Source organism: Chrysoperla carnea, chromosome 4 (genome assembly GCF_905475395.1).
Source record: "Chrysoperla carnea chromosome 4, inChrCarn1.1, whole genome shotgun sequence".
In the NCBI taxonomy this organism is placed as follows: Eukaryota; Metazoa; Arthropoda; class Insecta; order Neuroptera; family Chrysopidae; genus Chrysoperla; species Chrysoperla carnea.
Genome location: NC_058340.1, coordinates 65506502 through 65532389, shown reverse-complemented (window position 1 = coordinate 65532389; position 25888 = coordinate 65506502). Strand labels below are relative to the sequence as shown.

Here is a 25888-nt window from a genome sequence, read left to right as displayed (position 1 = left end):
CTCGAGTAGCTTTTGGTATTGTTTTCTGCAAACAAAAATATTTCATGACAATCGAAAACATTTTCGACGGGAAATTCGTTATATAACAGGCACGTTACGCGTACCCAGGGCACTAAAACCCCTCTAGTAACAAGTTTGGAATCATTTTCATCACTATTAACCGAATTGTGCGACTATAAATATTATTCTCGAGAAATGACTGACCTGTCTTTTTGCTTGAACGTACCTTTCTTTGTAAAACATTGATTTTACGATCTTTGATATCCATATGATCTTTTAATTCGGTTAATTCGGTTTGCATACGATTTCGTTCTTGTGTTGCTTGCATTGCAATTTGTGTTTTCTTCTCAATATGACGATTTTTCTCTTCTAATCGTTGACGTAATTCTTCAACCTGTGAATAATAAATCAAAATATACTAACAAAATTAATACGAATTACAAAATAAATATATAAAATTAAGAATAAAAAAACATTCTACTTCGTGAATTTTCTTTACCTTTAGTTTATATGAAAAAAAAAATTAATCATATCTTACCAGATATCCAAATTGCTATCCGTTATTAAGAAAAAAATTTTATTAAGATACTGATTTTGGTATATTTCTACAGCTATTACCGTAGTTTTTTTGTTTGTAACATAAAGACAAAGACAAAACACCCAATTAAAAATAAAAAACGAATATCTTTTTGGAATCCAAAACAAAAAAAAAGTTTCTAAATCTAATAGACTGGGAAAATTCAGTTAGAAAACATACAAAAAAAATTGTGGAAGCGTTTGGAAGAGATATTATTAGTATTAATATTATATCAAGTAATATTTTTCCTTGCGTTTCCACCATTTATTTTGTAAGGGTCCAAAATCACTGTCAGTTTTTCCATCAGGTATGGCTTTAAATACATTCTGAAAGTACATTATACCGATGATATATATTACTTAGAAAAAAATAGAGAAACCCTTTGAAATTTCTCGTTTAATATAATAAAATGGGAAAATTATGCAAAATTATTTGCGATTTTAAGCAATGATAAAATGATTGCCTGGTAAAAACTCTCAGTGAATAATGAACCTAAAAGAATCTCACAGATAAATGTAAAATATTCGCTAATTTGATACTATGGCGGAAAATTGAAAAAAAATTGTTTTAAAATGAAATATTTTTCTGTGAAAAACTTTGAAAATATATCAACAACACTTGTAGAAGAGCTGAGAAGTTTAATATGAAAGCATAAATAAATATAATCTAGAGTGAATTCATTGTAAAATGACCGGAAATTGATTTTGATTTTTTCTAATAAAAAAAAAGTTAATTTTTGTATTTTTGATATATATTTAATTTTTTCTATGAAATTGGTTTTGAATCTGTTAAAAAAGGCCATATTGTAAAGTTATAAATATGTAGATATTATATCAAGATTCCACTTTCCAGCGCTTCCACATGTTACTCAACTTGTACATTGAAAAAAATTACAATAAAAGTAAAGTTTTATACGTACAAATTGTCACAGTAAAAACACAAAAATTTTTGTATGAAATCAATGTTAAAAAAAAATAAGCTTACATCAGCTTGAAGCATATTATAATGTTCTTCTTTAGCGCATAACGATTCTTTCAGCACAGCAATATGCCTTTGATAATCTTGATGTTGCTCCTCTAACGTTTTCATTTTAGCTGACATAGCCAATATCTCTTGATCACGACGTTGAATTTCCAATCGAAATTCATCCAACTAATCCATGTATGGTTTCAAACAAATGAAGCAGCCATTGATAAAGGTGTAATTGTAAAATTTTATTTCAATTCAAAAATAACAATGGCGTGCATTTTAGAAAAAAATCATAATTAAAACAAAATATTCTCATTCGGTTTCAAAAAATTTTTAATTTTTGTGTGTGTATATAAAATTTTTTCTGTATTAAAGGTTTTTTTTTTTTATATAAATTTTTTTTCGAAAATTCTAAGTGTTTTTAAAATAAAAATAATTTCGATCGAATACAAACGATTTTATTTCCATTGAAATAAAATATAACATTTTTACGGTCGTTGGTATTCTATCTAAGCTTAATAAATTTTAGAAAAAGTAAAATTTAATAAATTTTCTAAAACATTTACTTTTTCGTTGAGAAAAAAAATCAACAAACATTTAAAAAAAAAAGATTGCAATAAAATTGAAATAAAAAAACAGACAAAATCTATTTATACTCATTCACAATTAATTAAATTTTTGCACGCGAATAAATAATCGCATGTATCATAAACTGTTCATGTTCAAATCGAGAAAAAAATATTTAAAAAATGAAGCTTTTTAATAAATAAAATATATATAGAAGATATTTTTATTTTCGGGGATGAAAAGAAAATATAAAATATTTTAGTAAATACCATTCAAGTTTTTATTAAAATGTCTTTAAAAGAAAACAGCGCGTCCCGTAGGATGTTTAAGTAGACATTTGTTTCGTTTTCATTTGACAGTAATCCGACTTACTTCGAAAAATTAATACGTGAAATAGAAATAAAATTATCTTCTTTCAGTAAAATTAGTTACCATGCAATATCCTAGTATTTTTTGCCTTATACCAGTAATATGAAAATTTTTTTCGTTGTCAATAAAAAATGATTCTAAAAAAATTAAGTTAATAATTTTAATATTAAATTTTTTTAGTTTTTTTTTTGTACGACACAAAGTATGTCTGAAAATTCAGGGAATTTCATGCAAATAAATCACACAGCATGCAATAAACAAGTATGATTTTGATTTAACTGTTTAAGTTAATAAAATTTCGTAAATCCTACTAGATATTATTTTTATGGTTTTTAAGATATATATGAAAGTAAGGATGTTTGTTTGTTTGTTTGTTTTTGCGTTTTCACGCAAAAAATATCAAATGGATTTGAATGAAACTGTACAACAATGTATCATCATACATCAGAATAACACATGAGCTATATATTAAAAAAGAAAAATTTAATTTAATCTGATATTTTACTGCCCCGTCTATAATCATTATTTTGAACCGTAAATTAAAGATTTCTGTAAAAATATAAATAGTAAATGTAAAACAATTCATGGTCATCTTATCTGATATACCTACTCAATCAATTATGACTATTTTTAACTTCCAAACAAAAAAAGGGGTGTCTGCCTGTCTGTTAGAGTTTCGCATGATTGAAAAGGATGTATAAAAATTTCGCTTTCATTAGTTTTTAAAGGTTGTGTGAACTTGTTGCTAGAAGTGACTAGCGTCGTTCTCATCATGTTTAAGTTTAGAAGTGGTATGGTTTTTTATGCAATGATTTTAATGAGCAAATTTTTATTTACACCATAATATCTAGTAAGCTTTCGAATACAATTAACCTCGATTTTTTAAGTTTATTTTTTTAATAAAAACCATGCGAAAATAATTATTAATACTAAAAAAAAAAATTCACTAAAAAGGGTGTGAAAATATAGTATTTGTCAAATAAAATGAATACAACAGAAAAATATGCCAACATCTGTATTTTAAGATTTTAATAAAAGTTTTCGAGATTCATATTATATGATAAATACTATATTAGAAACAGACAAATATATATAAGAATCTATTAGCGAGAGAGAAATACATAAACAGAGTGTGTGAGATGGTGTTTTAATAAAAAATTTTATTAAAAACAAAACTGTAACAAAAAAATAACTAAGGTGGTTTTAATTAGTTAATATAATAATTATAAAAAAAATGATTAATATTCATAAAATAACAAATAAATTAATGAAATGCGAATTAAATTAATGTGTATAATGTGTGTTAATGTGTTTTTTAATAATTCATTAATATTTTTTGTAATAATTTTTTTTGATAATTTAGACTGTGTTCGTTTATTAAAGGGATCATGATACCATTACGATATGATGTCATCGAAATAATATGAAATTCATGGGAAAGAAAGATTCAACGCGTGTGACGGCATCATAATGCCATTAATAAACGAACGTAGCCTTAAATGTGTTTGAAAAAATATAATTTTGCGATTTGATAATGAAATAATGATTTTTGTGAAATGAAACCACATTGGGGAATGGTTCTAAATTATAATGCGTTGATATTCTTGGAGATTATTATTTGAAAAGTTTCGATCGTAGAAGCTCGAAAGAACATATGTTTGAAATAGTTTTAGAAGCTCGAAAGAACATATGTTTGAAATAGTTTTTTATAAAGTTATTAATTTATAAAGTTATACAAACATTTATTTATTTAGGCAAAGAGCCAAATCATTTTTGAAAAAATGCCAAAATGGGGTAGACAAGTCGACGCTTCTTTTGTGTCTTTAACAATAGTATTTTTCTTCACTTTTATTCCCTTATAAAAAATTTAATTAGCCATTTTGATCAACTCTTTTCTGGGTTATTTTTATATGGAATGAACGTTAAAATGGTAGAAACCCCAAGAAGAAAAAGAAAATTGGAATTTTATTATAATAGTTTAAAAAATACTGTTTCCCAGCGCTCTAAACGCAAACCTGTTTCATTAAATATTTGCTAACGTTAAGAATTATTCTTTCGAATTTTTACGAAAGAAATTATTTTAAAAAATAACCTCGACGATTATTTAAAATCATCCTGTATACAGTACAGTTTTCAATTTAAAAGAAAATCAACGAAATGATATAATGAAAATTTTTGAAAACTATACTAACTATATAGTTGCTAAATAAACTATTTAGAATTTATATTAAAAAAATGATTTCGAGAACTATTTTAATAATTTTTAAACGATTAAATGAATTTTAATGAAAATGATTCTGAAATTTGAGAAAAAAACGAAAATATTTACTTTTTTTTTTGATTTTTGATATTTTGAGATAAGTTTTCCAAAACTATAAAAACTTTTCTGGAAATAAATTCTAAAATAATATATATATGAGCTCCCAAAAAACAAAAGAACATTATTTCAGTTTTCATTAGATTGAATTTATTTTTCCATTTTCTTTTATCTATGTACAATTTTGATTTTCGACGAATTATTATTTATTATAAATAAATTAAATAGAGGTTTTATTTTTTTTATACAATTTAATAAAAATAATTAAAAATAAAATTAATAAAAAAATATTTTTGAAGCTAAATTCTTATCAAATTTAAGGTACTACATTCTAAAAAAATATTTTACGATTTTTTTTTTGGTTAAAAGTAATTTTCTCTTTATTAAATAGAAAAAAAGGATTTCTCCTTTTTTTTTTTAAAAATTTTTCTATTCAGGTACTTAATGATATATAGTGATTTGTGGAGTTTATTTTATATATAGGTTAGTTTTCAAAAGTGCAATTTTCAATGAATTTTTGTTGTTGCGATTTTTATATTTGGATTGTGTGGACGATTAATTAATAAATAAATATATATATTTTTGGGAATTAACAATATATAATTTTTTTCATCTGTTATATAAAATATTAATAGAATTTTTTCTTTATAGACTATATAAATTATTATTATTAATTGAAATTTTGTAAAACTTTAATCGAATTTTTATTGGGTTATTTTTGCAATATTTTTTCATTATGGGGTGTAACAGAAATTCAAAATTTTTTGCCGAAAAATGAAGGTTAATTTTAAACGATTTTTCCTGTTACATCCAATTTTTTTATGGAGAGGAGATAATTTTTAATTAAAAAAATGTTTTTATTGAAATTGGGTTTCAATTTTTTATGTAAAAAAATATTTTCTATACGTTTTTTTTAAAAAACTTTTTAATCCTAATACTAATTAATAACTTCTTTTTTTTCTTCAAATTAAGGTAGTTGTCGTGGTACAATATATATATAAATATTATGGAATATTCGCGATGTAAAAGTATACGAGCTTGTAGCTAAGTGATCCATAATATTTAAGCAAGAAGCCTGTACTCGTGGAGACGTTACACATACAATATTCATGTGTATTGGTGTCATAAAACACCAATTCTAACATTCTTCTGTCTGACTCGCTACTATGTATACTCGATACTACTTCTTTCTGTCTGACTCGCTACTATGTATACTTGCTTATAAATTGTTGAACTTTAAACCATTTTTTAAAAATAACTAGACGGTCAAAAATTTATTAAAATTTTTAAAAAAAATCGAAACAAATCAATTAATAGACTGTTAGTTTTTGGAAAATATCTGACAGTTAGTTTGTTTTTTATAAATTAATAACTGATGCAAAAGTATAAAGAGTGTATACCATACATGTTAAATATCGAACTTTTAATTAAATTTATCTCGGATTCTAGACAGTCAATTAGATTCAAATTTTAAGGGTAATTGTATAATCATGTCTTTAGTAAGTATACAAAAATTTAGAATTTTCTGACGCTACTCAAATATCGCGACAACAACCTTAAGCAAAAAAAAAGAACATTTACGAGATTTGAATTTTTACGGAGGCTTTAAAATTTGTTTATGTAAGAGAATTGAAAACCGTATTTTTATTATGTCATCGTTTTAAAATAAAATACGTTTCTTTTTATAGCGATATTATGAGAGTATTAAGAAAGAACGTGGGGATTTTTTCTTGAGTTTAAACGATGCCTATAAAAATAGTTACGTCATCGAAATGTATAAAACGGTGGTTTTTTTTTTGTTACTTATCGAAGATAGTGTGGTCCATAACCCATATATTCGTAATGGTATTATTTTTCTTTTGGTTTTGACACATTTATTGTGATTTATTTATTTTAAAACTATTGTTTGTGACCTTAATGTCTGAATCTCTGAATACTAAGATTTATTTATTTTTTTGTTATTGTTTTCTTGTACACATTTATTTTTGTTTGTTTATGTTAAATTTGCTTGTTTATTTCGAATTGTTTTCGAATTTTTTCCCGATATTGATTTCCTATTAAAAGCTTGAAGCCTCAGTATAGCTGTATGTTCCAAAACGATTGTATTGAACCAATTTTCGCAAGAGATTCACCCAGAAAATTTCCCAGGGACTGAATCTTTAATTAACTTGAAAAAAAAAAACGAAAATCTGGTTGATTTTTTCCATTAAACGACGAGTTTCTTAGATTTCGAATAGAATTGCTCTGGGATATCGCCCTTCAAATTATTTTTTTTTCAGCGATATTTATAAAAATACAAGTTGAAAGTTACTCTCTAGAAAATGATTTTAATCCGAATCAAGAACAAAATAATTTGTTGGTTACTCCTTAGAAAAAAAATTGAGGAAATTTTTTTTCGGAATTTTATGAAACTTGCTGTATAGCGTAATTAATTTCGGGTATTTACTACCTTTAAAGTAAAAAATTCGGGTCCATTTCATGATTATTCGAGTGGTTTTTGAGGTATTCTGATGAATTCTACCGGAACTTTAATTAATTAAGAGGCTTTGATTGCTGCACAATTTTTAGGAGAAGAACTCATTTTTTCTAACGAAAATGATTTTTTCCTGGTCGAAAATATGAGTGATTTGAAAAAGTTACTAATACATATAATTTTTCACCGTATACCGTACATTTATCATACTCAAATAAAATCCTTAAATCCCTTCATTTTGAAAGTTCGATATTTTCGACGTATTATGGATTATATTTACATTATATACATTTATGATGTATTATCGCTGATACAGACTGATTTAGTCACGATATATGAATTCTACGCAGTCTAAGAATGAGTTTTTAATTCGTTTCTCTTACCATACACCTTAATTACCTCCTTATTTCAATTCGAAGAAAAATTTCAAAATATATTTATGAATATTTTTTTTAAAATTTAATTTTAACAAAATTGGCATTATTTATTATTTTCAAAATGGCAGCGAATTGTTAATAAATATATATTTTCTATAGCTTTTTTTTAAAAAAGTAGTATAGCTTTTGAAAAATTCAGAGTTTATTTTTTTACGGAGTGTGCACTTTAGTAATGAAAGCTTTCTTTTTATATTTGAACATTTAATTAGTTTTAAGTTATTTAATTGGCATATATTAAATAATTGTTAATGTCTTCGAAGATAGCTTTTTAAGAAAGCATTTTTAATTGGATAACAGCGACGAAGATTTACTACTTTGAAAATAATCAAGAAAATCGTTAATTTTTTTTAAAGTTTAACTATGTTAAAGTTTAACTATATTAATTTTCTTTTATAACATTAAAATTTTCTCTTAAAGTGCAAATTATTTACGATTTTATGTGGTTTTTATCATTATTTTTGTCCATATATTTTTTTATTTAGAAAATAAATTATTCGCATTTGAGCAAATAAAATTTCTCTGAACGTGTGTTTCTTACGATTATCACTACAAGTTTAAAGCTGAATGTTTGTTTAATAAATTCTTACATATGTTCCATTTAAAATTTGAGCAACGATCGTCAAAAGTTCTTGGAAAAAATAAATTTTTCTCAATCGTGTAGCCAAGACTTTTGACTAATATATATTGCAATTGATGAACAATCCGTTACAAAAATATACAGGCCATCTTTTTTTTTTTCTTGCAAAACTATATTTTACCTATCAAAATTTATTCTCTGTTCATCCAAAATATATTCTACATATGTAATAAATTTTTGTCTGTTACGCAAGGATAAAGAGAATTTTTATTAGTACCATATTTTCTTACAGTCAATTTATTATAAGCGCACTTATGTTCTGGGGGTACACTCTAATACTTTTTTTTTAAATTTAAAACTACCCTTTGAACTATCACAATCAAATACTTGCGACTAATTATTATTTAATTTTTTTTTTAAATATTTAAGTTTTCGAGATTCTAATAAAACATTTTGAAATTATTTTATGGGTATTTTCATAAAAGATATTTAACCTACTCTAAAAACAAGTAGGTATGCTGGTTTTACACATTTGATGTATGCCCTTCGATACAGTAACTTTTTATACTTTTTTATAAAGGAGTGTGTTATAGGAAACACATTTTAATCTATATACACTCTCGAAAAATGTGAAAAATAAGGATAACACATACCTAATGTATTGGATTTTTATTGTCCAATTAAATTTTATACCAGGTTTACTGACATTGTGAATGGTAAAATTTTTTGATTTCTCCCATTTTTTTTTATTGGTACCATAGCCATATCTCACAAGTTAGGCCTCAGATCAAAATTTGGCAAAGAACTTTTTCGTTCGTCTTGGTCAGATCACTACAAGATTGAGGCGTTCTGCAGTCAATAACAGAACACCCTGTATATAAAAGAAGAAACTGGCTGAATGAGTGATCGATCAACGCACAGTGGAAACCGCTGGGTCTTGATTCATGAAATTTTGTGCAACGTTCTTTGACGTAAGGGTGCACTAAGAAGACATTTTTGGAAATTCATCTCCTAAGGGGTTAAAAGGAGTGTTGAAAATTTGTATGAAAGTTGGTCTCTTTGAGTTAGAAATGTAAAAAATCATATATGACTTCTTGGTTCAAAACAATAGTTTACTGTACGAATATTTTCAAAAAATCCATTCATTGTATCGTTTCGCACAGATCAAATGTGTAAAAAATTAACACAAGGTTAATACCTAACTTGAAAATGATCCTTTAAAATTACCCATTTTTATTTTTCGTAAAGAAAGGCTACAGCTTTAGTGGAATTACAGGGAAAATTCCACAAAGAAAAATACTCCCCTAAACTAGAGATAAATAAATAAAAAAAATTTAGCTAAGTATATTCAAGATGGAAGTTATTGAAATATATAAGCGATATTTCAAATTTTTAATCTAATTTCAGGGGTTTCAAAAATCTGAGAGGTGTTATTGGATTCGATTCGTGGCAGTGACAATTTGTGTCAATTATGTATATAATTAACAGTCGTAAATATAGTTCGAAAACTGTGCTTTTCGGACGCTAGATAACACAGTTTTTTATTTTGTTTGTAATATATTATTTAAAGATGTTCTAACGACGCGATTATATTTATATTATGTACATTGAATTAGAAATTATTGGTCGGTCTACGTTCCGAATTACCTCAAAGAATTTTGCCAAAAAATGGCCCTTAGACACTTATTAAGAACATTTATTTATTATTATTTATAATAATTAGACAAAAATAATTTTTTATTGCTAAAAATTAATAACGTTGGAACTTAATAATGAAATTTAGTGAAGACTCAACAATTTCTGGTGATTTCTAAATATGCGAAACTTTTTTAAACTTGAATAAAATCCACAAAATGGAAAAGAGGTGGGACTCAAAGATCTATGAAGGGGAGAAGAACAGATTGATATACTGATATTATAGTGCCTGTCATAGACATGTAAAGAGAACCTGGGCAGTTCAGATGCCGTCCCATATGACCTTAGCAGGCCTCTTTTTGAAATTACTTAACGGGCCTCTTTAGTGGCCATTTTAATAACCGACAGAAGAATTTCTTTACAACAGGCATGGCAAACGTGGCTTAGAGAAGACCCTCATACTTCTGTACCTAAAACACGAGTAAGACTTGTCACTGTCTAAGACAGAGAGACAACACTTTTTTCCACTTATCTCATTACTATAAGAGAAACTGAGATAGGTAGAAGAGTCGTATACCCGTCTCGTTTCCACCTCTATGAGCAATGCGGACTTGGATAAAGAGACCCACAATAAAGTTTATGGCACACAATAAAGTTATAACAATCTTGACTTCGACTTAAAAATAATTGCCTGCTTTACAAAAATTGATGTAATTTACATCACGAATAAAGTAAACAGCATTCAACATGTCTTTCGTGAGAGCTGTAAAAAGTTGGGGATAAAATGTATATAATAAAAGAAGTACTTTTCTTACCCAGTATGCGTGGGAAAAATAGTTCAATATCGCTCTAGTGTGATAATGAATTCATTCCCGCACAATGGATTCAGTTACTATTATTTTTTCCCACTTTAAAATAGACAAAGAGTCATTTAAGAAAATTAGATCAAAAGAAAATTGAATTTTTTAGCTAAATAATGTGAATTAAAGATGTATCAGGGGAGAGAAAACCTGTATCAGAATAACTGCAGCAGGATAAAGATGGAATTGCGGTTTGCCTAGTGATATTCTACTAAAAAAAAATATTCGCATATTTTTGAATCACCTGTATATGAAATATTATTTTTTTATTAATATAGCAATAATTGTTTGGTGTTTTTGTATAATAAAGAGAAAATATATAAATATATACTTTTTAATTTACATATTCGATTTTTAAATATTCGATTTGCATCAACACGTCACGTTTTTAAAAAAATAGAATTGAAAATTATTGCTAAAAATCTAGCTTCAAAATAATAGAACAACAATAATTATATTTATATTTATTTGGTAAATAGTTTTTTTTTTTTTTAATAAATTGACGATTTGTATTTTTTTTTTAAATGCTCAGCTTTGTATTTGGATGATAAAAAAATTTTATAATTTTTATTTTTTGGTTAATTGAATCAAGTTATTGTCGGTTTTATAAATTTTTTTTCTACACCTCTACGAAAATTATTTTAACGATAATCTATACACACGATTTATGTACAATTACATATAAAAATAGTTCGATCACCAAATACAAGTCTGGGCAATTAATTTTTTTTTTTTTTGAGGGGGACAGACAATTCAGAGTCATCATAAAGCATACAAAATTATATTTTTATTTTAATAAAATTTTGACTTTTTTTTTCTAGATCAGTTGCCAAAAAATAGTTTGGATTAGAAATAGTTCAAATTGGAGTTTATTTTTCGTAAATTAAATTATTTTAGATGTTATTTTCAAGCTTTGAAATTTCCATTCTTCAAAAAGTGTGTACGGGGTGTTGTTACAAAGATCTCTTTTTCGCAAAATATAATTCTAGATCATTAATTTCTTGATTTTTTATTCTCAAAATTAAGCTTCTAAAATTTTTAAGGGATCAACCCTTAACTAACAGATTTATTAAGATCCTTGTCTTGTACAGACGAACATCATTTAATCCCCTCGTTTCTCTAAACATTTTTTGAACCAAATTCTTCTCGGATCTGTAGGTAATAATGTGTAAGTACCGTCAGGACCTAAAAGTTTAATAATTCTTCAAGGGCTACGTATCTAAATATTAAATTTTTAAGGGCCCAAATCACGTTAAAATCTTCTACTTTGTCTTCTTCTAAAAAAAGTCTGACAAAAAGTTTGGTAAATAGCTTATAATAAAGGATGTATGGGCGTTTATGATCAAGTTATTTCAGGTAAACAAGCCCTTTCAACCATCTTTCTATTTGCTTTTAAACTAAAATAATAATTAAAAACCACGCAATGTCAATTCTAGGTCAATCCCATAAAAAAATTACTTCTAAGGAAAAATTTTGTTTGATTTTTTATAAGCTTTATTGTGAGCTTTTAGACTTGCTTCTTGGACTATGAACTATGCATTTTTTGTTGTAAAGGATAAAATTTCAGAATGTATTTATATAACACCTTAAATAATTGCTTTATGAAAAAAAATCTTTTATCGGAATTATTTCCAAAATTTACCCGGAAATTTGAATTTGGCGTCTGATCTGGTATTTTTTTTCGCTTAATAAATAATTGTTATTAAATTCTTGTTTTACATAATTACTGTCATTTTACCATCTTTACGTATTTGAACGTTGTTTAACAAGAAACTTACTTGCCGTTTTAAGTTAGTTTCCTGTTTAGTGTAGGATGGTGCCGACACCAGGGCCGGCGCTGGTGGTGGGGGGAGAGCAGGGGCTGGCGGTGGAGCCGGCTCTGGCGGCATACGATTTATTAAGTCGGAGCCAGGTGTCCATCCGGCAGATTGTGCAATCACTGGTGAACTCAACAATAGACTCTCACGTAATGATAATGCACTTATACGAGCACGATCTAATTCTTGTTCCAATAGATTTACTTCTTTTTCCAATGTCGCTATTCTAGCGTCTTTTGTTTCCATTATTGCTGTAATTGTGCTATTACCAATCACTGAACCAGAATAATGTGTTGTACCAGAATGCGTATGTAATGCTTGCTCCAATTGCGTTTGTAGTGTGCGAAGCGTATCATTGGTGGCTCTTAGCTCCTATTAAAACATAGTGAGAGAAACAATGTCTTCAGCGTTATTTTGTTTTAAGTTTTATTCATTTTTATGTGAGAATCCACAATATTCCGTTTGACGAAAGAAATATTTCCGCCGCCCCTGCATTCCCCAATAATATATTTTTTAATCAAATGTATTAATTTTTTTTTTGCCGATCACAACACAGAGAGTTTCTTTCTACTAGAAGAAAATAAATATACTTAGAGAACTGTCAGACTTTCATGAAAGGAGAAAGTTAATAATTTATATTTGAAATGCTTTGTGGCATTTTGGTTCGATGCCAAATACTATGAAATTATTCAATTTGGCTAGCATTTATATATAAATGTTTTCACTTTTGTTCCCTGATTTTCTTCTTATATCCTGGAATGATAATAATTTTAGATGTTTTCCACTTTCAAACACATCTAACTCAATCGCTTCCAAAAAACATTTGGGACGTATTTCTGAGTATGAATAAAACTTCGTAAATTCATACTCAGTTTACAAGAAATAACACCACTTATCGAATTGTCTGTCCAAAGTCTTCAGTTTAGGGAAATATTCTGCTCAAGAATTTTTTTTTTCATCCATTATTTATTGATTTAATAAAACTTCTTAAAGCAAACCAAATAAGTTATTTATTTATATTTTTATTGTAATTTTGAATAAAATTATTAATTTTATTTATGTTGGTAAAAAACAAAATATTGTTTTCAAAACAAATAAAGTTTTGACCACTATAATATAATTCCACGAAACGACTTTTTAGTTACCATAATCTGTAATCGATATCATGTTTACTCATGTAAAAAACGCACGCAAAGATTCGTTTTTATATAACTTTTTTCCTGAATATAATTTGCAATTTAGATTCACTCCACGAAAAATAGAAATAGGTTTTATTTAAATTTTGAAAACACTTTTTACCTATCAAATCAAATTATTACCTTTTTTGATTTTTGATTTTTTGACACTTTGTAATTCCGTAGTTAAAAAAATAATTAAAGAAACGATAATTTTGAATTTTTTGAAATGAATCGTCATATCGATTTTTTAAGAATGTTTCTGATAATATCCGAAGAATCCAGTTTAAAATTTTATTTTAAAGCAATATAGCTACCTAATACATTGATTCGCGTTGCTTCATTCTTAACTTGAATGCGAGTGGCTCCTGTTTGAACCCGCTTGAACCCGTTTGAACCCCGTTTGAAAATTTAATAAACTCGAAAAAAAAGTCAAATGTCGAATCCAAATCTATAAACTTGTTTGGCGTGCTCGCCCGTTTTTTTGTATTAATTTAATTTGACGATTTCCTTCAAAAAATTCATAATTATTTTATATTCTTTCATTTTAATAATAAAAAAAATGTTTTCCTAAACGCCAATTAATTTTAGAGTTAAAGAACCAATTTAAGCCAGATTGATATATACGAATTTCTTCTTCTGTTTGCTTTCCTGGAAGACCATAATTTTCCATTATAAATCCTGAATAACTTCAATAGGATTACTTTGTACGTCCTCGACTTTTTGATTCTTCAAAAATTCCAGTTTTTTTAATTAAATTTATTTTTGCAGTTGAAAATACAAATAAACACTGTCAACCATTAATTAAATATGAAAAATTATCCGCTAAAATTTTCACAAAATAAATGAAAAATGTCCAAAATTTCACTTGAAAAAAAATCACTATAAAAAAACATAAATTATATAATGCATTTTTTTTTTTTTGGATGACTGATGAGAATAATTATTTTCTGAGTATTTGAGAACAGTCTGTGTATGTTTTTCAATTCGATGTTCGATCTTTGAGATGAATTATTTGTTATTAAAAATTTTTTCTTGAATTCAGGCGGACATTTCTTTCGTCAAACTTTTGACTTTGCCCATTTTTCTTAATGCATTTATTTCATTTTTGACACAAAAAATTCACTTGGAATATTAATTTTTTTTAAATCACAAATCGATAAATGGACAAGAGTCAATTAAAGTGGTGTTTATTTAACAAAAAAAAAATTCTAAATTTTTCTAAATTATATAGATTTTGAGGTTGAACTCAATATTCTACATCATGATTTATGCTTCTTTTTCGAAATGAATGATTCGAAATGATTTTAGAAAAATGTGTTAACGAAATCGGAGTAATTTTAGTAAAATGGCTAGGTATATTGATCATCACTTGAACATGTTTGAATACAATTTCTTTCACATTTGCAATTCTCTAAATCGATCTTTAGAGATTTAATTGCCAATATAAAAACCATTTTTGTCCAAAATTACAACTTTAATGCAAAAAATTTAAAAAAAAAGTTGTTAAAATGTACCTACATAATAACGGTCTGTCGAAGACGATCTTGGCTTCCATGTGATGCGATGAAATAAATGTAAGTGAAATTGAAAAAGAAAAACAAAAAAACGATATTGATAAAAAACCATAACCCAAAAACAACATTTTTTGTTGTTTCCACTATGATTCTATGGTTTTTCATCTATTAAAAAAAAGTTAAATTTTAAGGTGGATGAAATTAATGAGCTAGACATTAAAAACTATTTTACCACCTGGTTAAAGATCCATTTCGTAAAAATAACTTATCTTATCCACAATAGGATAAGATTTTTTTACACTTTGAGATGGATCTTTAAACATTGAGAAAGCAAAATTTGATCTAAAAAAATAACACTCTGTTCACACATATCTCTTACACGCTTATTGTAAATTTTATTGAAAGGGAGTGCATTTTTTGATTGTTTTTTTTGATATTGGTAATATTTTGTTCTAAAATTGTGAGGTTTTTGGTTTTTTTGAAAAAAAATAAAAAATAAAAATTGATACATTACTGGTTTAAGTAAAAAAATTCGATTTTGCAGGAACTATAAATAGCCAATTTTAATCAATAAATTAATAAAATAAATATAGTTTAATGATAAAATTACGATAAAATATTATGTTCATATATTTCTTAAGAAATTTCTAAAACTTGTGTGTTTAAACCAATTTAATTATCAATAAAAATCAAATTATTTACAGATTTTCTATTTTTTTTGTATAACTTCTGATTACACAAGCCAAGTGTGTAAAAATACGAAAGGACTTTCATTCAATAAAATAAATTAAAATATTTGGCGCTTTTTGGAAACTTAGCTCTTCTTAAACATCCAACATTGTTCAAAAAGGACTTTTTTGTCTTCAATTATTCAAAGGCAATTTTCTCAACTCGAATAATGAGATGAAGTAATTTGTGACTCAAGTAATCTTGAATTGAGAAAATTTTTTCATTTAGGACAAAAGCATCTTACTTAGAATCAAATAAAACCGTTCAAGTGCGAGTTGGACTCGCATAAAAAGGATTCTGTCCCATGTACTTTTTTTTGTAAAAGACACAAGAGAGGCGCTATAACATCGTACTATATATGTTTACTTATGCAACACACTCTACAAGTATGCATTATAAGAAAGCTACCATATATAATTATTATAATTCTTCGCATCCATTTTTGGAATGATTTGTTGTTATAGTGATTATAGAAAGATACACTCTCCCAAAATTTCCTTTAGTTACCCGTCGGGTACAGAATTTTAATTTTAATAGTAATTGTTTGATTTTTATTGAATTTGAATAAATTGGTTAATTTGAAACTAAAAAATTTTTCTATTGTGATCTAAATCTATTCAATTTTCTCTAAAAGTTTATTCTATTTCTATAAGATCTTGCGAAGGATCCTAATTTTCTTTCTGACTGAATATTATAGTTTATCCTTTTTAGCAGATATTTTATGTAGTCTGGGTTCTCCGATTTTATTAGTTTTGTTTACTGAAGCTAAATTTTTATTTCCCTTTAGACAGCCTAATATTTCTTTCTACTATATTTTTTTTTATACATTTTCTAACATATCGTAGGTCATCTATAAAAATAATCACGGAGCTGCATATATTATATATAATAAGCTCGAGGGAAGCAGTAGACGTAGAAGACGAAGATAAAGAAGCAGAAACTACTATACTTCTAGTAGTGTTTTTTGGAATAAAAATATTTTTGTTTATATAAAAGATATTTTTTATTAGATATAAGTGTTTATAACTCAAATCAATTTTACTATAGCATGTTTGCATGTGAGATGTGTATAATATGTAATATAAGTCTAGTATCAAACGTAGTATTTGACATTCATTTCAAAATGGCTGAGAATTTTAAAGAAGACTTTCGCATTTAGTCTTCTTAAGAGTCCTTCTGGATGTTATTTTACATGTCCTGACACTTTTGGTCCATTTTGACCACCGCAGGGAGCGTTTTTTTAAAAGGCTATGTGAGCTAACCTTTTGTTTAATTTAATAAAAACACAAATTTGATTTGATTTGTGAGATTCAAAACTAGAAGAAAATAAACCTTTAAAAAATTAATTCCTATTTGTTATTTTTATGGTTTTTTACTTTTTTATGAATGTTGAATGTTTTAAAACTTCAAAAAGACTATTTTTGGGGTGTGAATTTATTCCTGTATAAAAAGTTTTTTGTTGCTCTTTAGAGATTTAGACGTTTATCTAGCAAAGCAAATGCATTTCGTGGAGGCTAAGCCCGAAAACGTTTTGCTGTGACTTTGTCTGTTATTAATTATTAGGGGAGTAAATAAAAATATCTCTGAAACACATTTGACATTTATATAAATTTTATCTCTTTTTTCATTTATGTTCAAATATTTCCGTTCCCATGAGAACATCGGGATACAAAGTATGCATAATCCATCGATACTTTTCATACATACGCTATACAATGGGTATAAAAACTGTTATAATTAACAAAAAGACAACAACACACAATGTTCTCAAGAGTTCTAATGTAAATTAGCATATAGACTGATAAACACATTATCACGCCTTTCCAACGCGCAGTCGGGTAAAAATAACAAGTTATAAAGTTATCCAAAGAGGTTATTAGCTCATAAGCTTTCATCTTCAGCTTGATTAATGTTATCTAAGTATTATACAAAGCCCTGAACCGGGATATTCAACGTGGTATGTATGTCATGTGATGTGCATTTCGCTTCCGAGGTGACAATTCAAATCATGGTTACCACTAAAATTTTTACCCTCTACTAAAAAATTATTAGAATAAAATCGCTTCACGCGGTTTAAGAAATTTTCAAATAAAAAATTGAACAAAACCTTGACAAAATTCTCCCAAATTTCAAGCCATTCTAAAATTAATATCAAATATTCCGCTTGGCCCTAGATCTAATATGAGTACATACATACATACATATGTATTGTACATAATAAAGAGAAAGGCTCTGTAAATGTATTCTAGCAAGCTTTAGCGTACAACCACCGTACGAGTGTGTTATGCTTTTATATAAATGTTGTATATGAAGGTACATGAGCTTTTTGTAGGTCACAGGAGAGCTATATTTATAACCGTATATTGAAAAGTACTTTATATTAGGTATGTACAAGAATGTTACAATTTGTACTGACAAAAATGTAGGATATATGACCGAATGTTTCATATACCCCATATTCATGGATGCTGTTTTGACCTTTTTTTAATTTTCTTTGGAATTTTGATTCGTTTCTAACAGAAATTATCGAAAGTCTTAAAAAAGATAATAAAAAAGATTTTAATTGAGTTATAGCTTTAAAATATTTCATATGACACATTAGAAAATTGAATTTTGGTGAAAACGACGCGAAGAGTACACACAGAACCAAGTGAAAACAATTGACTGAGTTAAGTGAAATACCCAATATAGATAGTGTTGAATTTCTAGCTGTCAATTATTCTAGTTTTCGAGGTAACTTCTAGAAAATAATTTCTAGTTAAAACTATCTACAAATTTTCATCTGTTATAGTTGTTTTAAAGACAAGATTTTGTTCACACAGGGGTCTGGAAGTGAAGAGTAGAAAATAAATGGTTCTTCTAGTAAATAAGTAGACAATTAGACTAATAAAGAAAAGTGAGAATCCGATTGAGTAAAGAGAAGTCAATCCTGCCTGGGTTCCCGGAGACAGTCACATGAAGTTGCGCATTAGGGGTAATCACTCACACCAATACGTTCATTATAAAAACTTGAGAGAACAAACTATACAATTGAAAACAAACACAGTCAATCGTTTTTAAAGTGTCACAGAGAAAGCAGCGAAAATAGAAGTCAAGACGATAATAGATTTAACTCGAAACTGTAAATGTTTCATATCCAGAGACGAAGGGTAAATCTATACGAAGAAGTCCAGACTTCTTAGATGTTTTTTGTCTTTCGTTGCTTATAGAGCACTCTGTACATGTTTATAAATAAAGATAATGTATGGTCGATTTGAGAGCGCTCAAAATAGGTAAGTATACCAAATCAATTTGACAAATAATTTATCTATGACTTTTAGATATTATATTTAGACATATTGAGTGTTTAACAGAATAATATAATTTAGCTTTTTGACATTTTTACTAAATCTCTTCAATTTTTTCTTTAAATTTTGTTGAGTTTTTCCTTGAATAGAAAGATAATAGAAATTCTATCATTATAACTCACAATATCAATTTGTTTTTCCGCCTTTTTCCAATTATTTAATAAATATTTTATTATTACTATCTTATCTAAGATCATGAGATAGAATTCAATTTTCTATCATCATTCTTATATAAAAGTTTTTAAGAAGTAAAATTAGTTTTATAAAGTCTACACGTTGAGTTGGCTTTTTAGAATAAATCAAATATTTTTTGCAGTTTTTCTAAGCATTGTTTACAGCAAAGACTCTTGTATTTTTGGAACGCAAATTATTGTTCTGATTCTGGCCAAAAAAAAAAAGGTAACAAAAAAAACGACACCATAAATCGATCGGCCTAGGTAGTAAGGTGGCCTACGAAGGTACTAAAGGAACATAGTTCCTACCGGGCATTCTACGATACCTCTCGTTTTTTTTAAGGTGTATATTAATAATAAGATGTTATTTTCGGCAAAAAGTCACGGAAAAAAGCATTTTAAAATTTTGATCGGATAGTTGAAATTTTATTCTCGTTTTAAAAGTAATCATGAAGAAATATATGACTACCAAACTTTTTCATTGATTGAAACTTGTTAATTATTTCAATATTTTTTATAAATAAAAATATTCTTTGAATGTAATTCAATATCAGTGCCGTTCCTGGCAAGATATTTCGTTCCTGGCAAGACTTCTATAGTAGAAATATTCTTTTTCTGGTAATCGAAGCAATGTCAGCCGCGAATCTATATATATAAAAAGAGAGTGTTTGTTTGTATGTCCCCGATTTTCCCTAAAACTAACCATTGACCTTCGGTAGGGGATTATGTCATTGGGTAGCCCTTAGGCTCCCATTGTGAATAAGGGAGTTTGGTGGGGGTGGAATTAAAAATGATCTAGAAATTCATAGAAAATAGATTAAAAAAATAGTTCTAATAGTACAATAGGCCCCACTGTCAATAGTACAATTTTCACTAGATGGCGCTACTGGCGCAAATGTCTTTCGATTTTTCTCGAAAATTCTGGAATGTTCCATGGATTTCTATCGAATTTTCTAGAATTTTCTCGAACATTCTGGAATGTTCTATGGATTTCTATCGAATTTTCTAGAACTTTCTCGAATATTCTCGAATGTTGTATGGATTTTTATTGAATTTTATCAAACTTTCTCGAACAATCTGGAATGTTCCATGGGTTTCTATCGATCTTTCCCTTACTTTTCCGTACACACAGAGAGTGTAGACATAATATTGGGATCGGGCAAAAAAATCTTACTGTTCCGTACACACAGAGAGAATTAAAAAAAAATCTTTCATTTAACAATTTTGATATTTAAATGTGCAAAAACAACCCAGCGAAGCGGGTTTAACAGCTAGTGATTGTATAAACAGTACAGTGGGGCAGATAGTTTCTGCAGATTTTTGCAGTGTGCGAAGCAATATCTGCAATGAAAATCTATTTTCATTTGTACTTCCAAAGAGACCCAGAAATGATCGATTCTTAATTGAATTCTAAAAATATTCTTAATTCGTCATAGAGATTTGAATGAATGAAATAGTTGGTAGAAATTCGTTATTTAATTTCAAGGCCAGGGGTTAATGGGATTAGATAGTATTTTTATCGATTGAAATTTGATACATATTTTCAAGGACATCGTAATACGAGAAAGATATAAATGTTTGACCACTGTAAAACCTTAATATGCTTGCTATTGCTAGTATTTACATTTCGGTTTAGTGTTTATCTAAACGTACTATATTTGGATAAAATAAATACGCTTTAATTGAATTAGTTTTGGCAGTGAAGTTTTATTTACTCTATTATGACGTGTGTATTTACTAAATACTAAATAATAATGTCACCTATATGCATAAATAGTGATATATGCAACAGCAACACTTGTTGAAAATATTATTTTGGCAACTAGTTGATTAGCAAATGTTTTTTCAAACAAATCTAAATATTTACCTAAAAGATTGTCCATTGATAGAAATAATCGTAGATTACTATAAAATGCCGCATGTGTCATATCCGCATACACGGATTTTCACGAAAAAATTGAAGTTCATTTTGAGCATGATTTTTTTTTATTTCTAAGAATTATATAATAAATTTTGGATCTTTATAGAATTCATATTTTAACTTGTCAGCACTCGCACTATGAGCATTTTGCTTACGGTCGATTTAAAACATGAATCACTTTTATTTTTCAAATAATAATTTTTATCCAATTTAAAAAAAAAATTGATACCCAGCCCCTCCTAAATAGCTTTTCTAAGAAAAGGTTTGTTCTAAGTTTACTATGGGAATTTTCGAGTGTCATTACATAAAATGAATCAATATTACTTAATGTGTTCATGCTAAATTAAGAAGTATGTTTTTCGTCAGTTAATTTAACGATAAATTATTATGTGAATAATGGTACAAGATGTGCCAGGATAATCATTTCTTAATTTAAAAGTGGTATCTATTTTATGAAAATTAAACGCTAAATGATTATCAATTATTACTTTTATGATTATAGCATGCGAAAATATTTCGATATCAAGACGGAAATAGGCGCAAAACGAACGTTGCCATTTTTTATTTAGTTTGAGTATTTTGACTGATTATAATTAGGTTTTAAAGAAATGAATTACCGCTCAAAATCAAACCTCGATAACACGTGTTTTTTATTTTAATGAACCATAGAAAATCTCTGTAATATGATTTCATTATTTAACTCTATACGCGTATCACGGCTACCTGAAGAATGATTTGCCATGATATTTTTGGTATCGAAATTGTATAAGAATTAGTTGAGTCAAAAAGTTGTAAGGCATTGAAACTGCAAGTAATATTCATCTTGCGCCAGTCAGAATTTAAACCAGATCTATTTTTTAACACAAATTCATAATTGACGATCTTACTATAATAAAATCTATTACTCGGACGCGTTGTACAAATTTAATTCATTAATTTTATTAGATTTAGATCTACAATAAATTTACTTGTAATTTAATTTGAAAACTTTTATAGAAAATATAAACATAAAAATTATTTCAAAGTTTATACGCTTTAAAATGGATTTTAAAATACTTTTGAAAATGAAAAACGATGAACATAAAAGAAATAAATAAATAAATAAAAATAAATAATAATAACAATAAATAAAGTTAATTAAATATTGCAATGATAATATTACGATGGATTTTCAAAAAGTATCGAACCTCATCAGATCTCAGAAATTAAGGGCATTAGTAAAAGTTGATCAAGATTATTTTGTTCCAAGGGAGAACATCTTTAATCTTTGTGGTTTTAAGTTATTCCTTATAAAATTTACTGTCAGAAATGATTTTTTTAAAATCCCATTATTCTTTTTATCTGACTTTTAAAAGATTGATAAGGGTGAGTTTAGTATTCAAGAAGTTTAAGCTTTTAGTTGTGGCACGAATTTAAAACTGATCGGTTTTTTTTATAAAGAATAACTTCCGTCTCTCAATTTCCAAATTATTCTCTATTTTTAGTTCTCTATATTAAAGTGGTTCCGATACTTTTTAAATACCCTGTATATATGATTTACTACGTATATTTAAAACTAATTAATAAATGTATTTACTAATTTAATTAAATTACTCAATTTAAAAATATCCAAAAAAAAGAGACATTCACACAAGTTTTAAACGCAATTAAACAACATTTTATATAATAAATTAATTAATATGATTTTTAAGTAGAAATGAAAATTAATATAACTAAAAAAATAATTCATATTAAAAGAAATGAATTAGTTAAACCACCTGTTTTTGCGCCATTGCCTGCATCTGTTGAAACATTTGACGTTCTTCTTCTTTACCTAAAACATAAAAATAACTTACATGGAACTTTCATATTTCTTGATAGGATATTAAGTGTCTAAATCTACGGGGCCTAAATCTATGCGGATTTTGGGGATTGAATTACGGCAATCATAACAATTTTGATAGCATATATCTGACCCCTGTTCTATCGTTTGCTTGATTGACCGCAGTATGTGTGTGTGCACAACTACTATAATCAATCCTCAAATGCTTTAGAAAATTCAGAGAATTTTTATTGGCTTGGCTCTTCCATTATAAGAAATTAATTTTATTTTTGAACTTTGATAACAAATATTCAACACCTACTAATAAAATCTTAGAGCAGGAAAATAGAGTTAAAAAAATTACTTACCCATTCCCTTATTTTGCAACATTTCCAATAATTTTTTGATACTTTCATCGCGGGCTTGTAATGTTTGTTTTTGCGTTTCAATACGAAGTTCTAATTCCTGTAAAAAAGAAATACAAAATTTTAGTATGTTTTATAAAATGAATATATTGGAAAAATCGGATAGTACACTTGTAAAACTTTAAGGCTATAGGAGGATACACACTAATTCATAATTTATAGCTTTCTTCCAGCTAAATTAACTGAATTTTCGACTTGTTTTTGTTCTAAGCATCGAAAAGAAAAATAATGAACAGTTTTGAAGTTATTAAACATTTTCTCCACTTATATTAAAGCAATATTTCATTCACATTTCAATATAAGTAGTTCTGTCAATAAAATTTTTGTTTGATTGGGTTTTGGAAAATGATATTTTCATACTGGCATGAAAAAATTACGGTACACTCAAAAAAAGTTCAAACTCGATTCTGAAACTGCATCATTTTGACATGTGGCAGAAGATAGCATGATACAGAAAGATATTGATCCTATTGCCTTTGTATAATAGAATAATTAGATATTTATATTTCTTGCCATTTGTACAAAGTTTGACTTTTGCTTCAAATGTTTCCATCATGATCAATCACAGTCCAAATTACATAAAAAATTAATTTCATAAAATATTGAAAAAGTTCAATAAATTGTTCGTTTAATCAAGAAAAGAAAAGTTTACTATATACGCTCTTAAATACATTTCCTGTACTGTAATTTAATATAAACCTTTATATATTTAGAAAGAGGAAAGTCAATATGAGCTTTTGACCTTTCACGGTAGTACGAATTGTAATAACAATCAATAAGAGGCACTTAATCTATTGTCTATGAATGAGTAAAGGTATATAGTATTGTATGTACAATATATCTACTTACACGTACATAGACACTTAGTTCATACGCTACAATACAAAATATTGATATTTTTACTGTTAAAGATAAGTAGCTTTCATTATTGGAAAAATCATTTTTCCATTTGATATTCGGTACCTTGAAATATGATCATAGTTCTAAGTTAAATATTAAGAATGAGCTTATTTGCCAATTTATAGAAGGAAATCGATCACCCTGTATGCTTGTGCAGAATTTCAAATCGATATTCCTATAAATAACGAAAAGATGAAGGTGTCTTCATCATAAATGCGACACAATTCAAAGCGTGGAATGGTCGATATCTGTCATCAATTAGCTAATTTAAAGAATGAATGTAGTGAGCACCCCACGCCTTGAATTTTACATTAGGTACAATTAAAACTATTCACCACTTTTTATTGCAATAAAGCGAGTTTTTTAGTTCTTTAAACTATAAATTATTTACATCTAAGCAAGTTTCACGAATATAATGTTTAACAATGTCCGCAAGGGAAAAACGAATGTATATAGCAAGGCTTTAGGCTTTTGCCTAGGAACTATTCGGCCATATCACAAATAAATGAAAAAATATAAATAAAATAGAAATGGAAAACAAAAAACAGATGTCAACCACTTCTCTCTTAGATAAGAATAATAATATTCCCTTTTTTTCATTCCGCCTACGCTTACGAAATGTATGATATTGATACTACCACGCTCATTTTATTGGTAATTCACAATAATGGAAATTACCAAACAATCTAGACAATGCGGCTAGTCTAACCTTGACAATATTTTTCTGTGTGTACAGACTATGTGTAAAAAGTCTATTCTCAGTATACTATACTATAATAGAACATCTCAAGATGATATGGCGTCAGTCTTTTGACAGTCGCCACTTTGACTATAAAAAAGTCAATAACGCATACAATTCTTCTATGTTCGTCTGTAAGAATGTATGTACGTATGTATCTATATAGATTGCTCCAGCGAAAAAGATACGCAGGGTATTATAAATTTAATGAAAATTCAACTTTTTTCTGTCTATCTCAAACATTCCAGTGGGAGAGCGAATAATTACTTAGTCATGTTTCTTGTCCGAAAGATGGGTCTTTTTATAGTCGTTCTTAATAATTTTTGAAATTGTTGCACTGTACTTTCGCCTAGAGGGTAAAGAAATGAAAAAATTTTATCGTTGTATTTCGAAGTAAAAATAATGAAAATTATCGGAGTAGGACATAAATGTTTTAGAAGACATTCTAACAAGAAGACATTCTAACAATATTGATACGAGTGACGCTGATTGCTTATCTTCTTACAACTTACATAAAAAAATTCAACTTTATTTAAAATAAAACTTAAATAATGATTCTGTAA

At 27.2% G+C, this 25888-nt stretch overlaps 1 protein-coding gene across 3 annotated transcripts in view; it reads right to left on the bottom strand.

The window, feature by feature from the left end:
* LOC123298500 (ELKS/Rab6-interacting/CAST family member 1) overlaps positions 1–25888 on the bottom strand; it is a 46838-nt gene that overhangs the window by 7520 nt on the left and 13430 nt on the right. For all 3 annotated transcript variants that reach the window (XM_044880520.1, XM_044880521.1, XM_044880522.1), the window contains 4 exons: positions 23630–23726; positions 23218–23273; positions 1562–1729; positions 227–394 (listed from right to left, as the gene is read on the bottom strand). In XM_044880520.1, coding sequence (XP_044736455.1) covers positions 227–394; positions 1562–1729; positions 23218–23273; positions 23630–23726 — 489 coding nt within the window. The remainder of the gene's footprint in view (positions 1–226; positions 395–1561; positions 1730–23217; positions 23274–23629; positions 23727–25888) is intronic.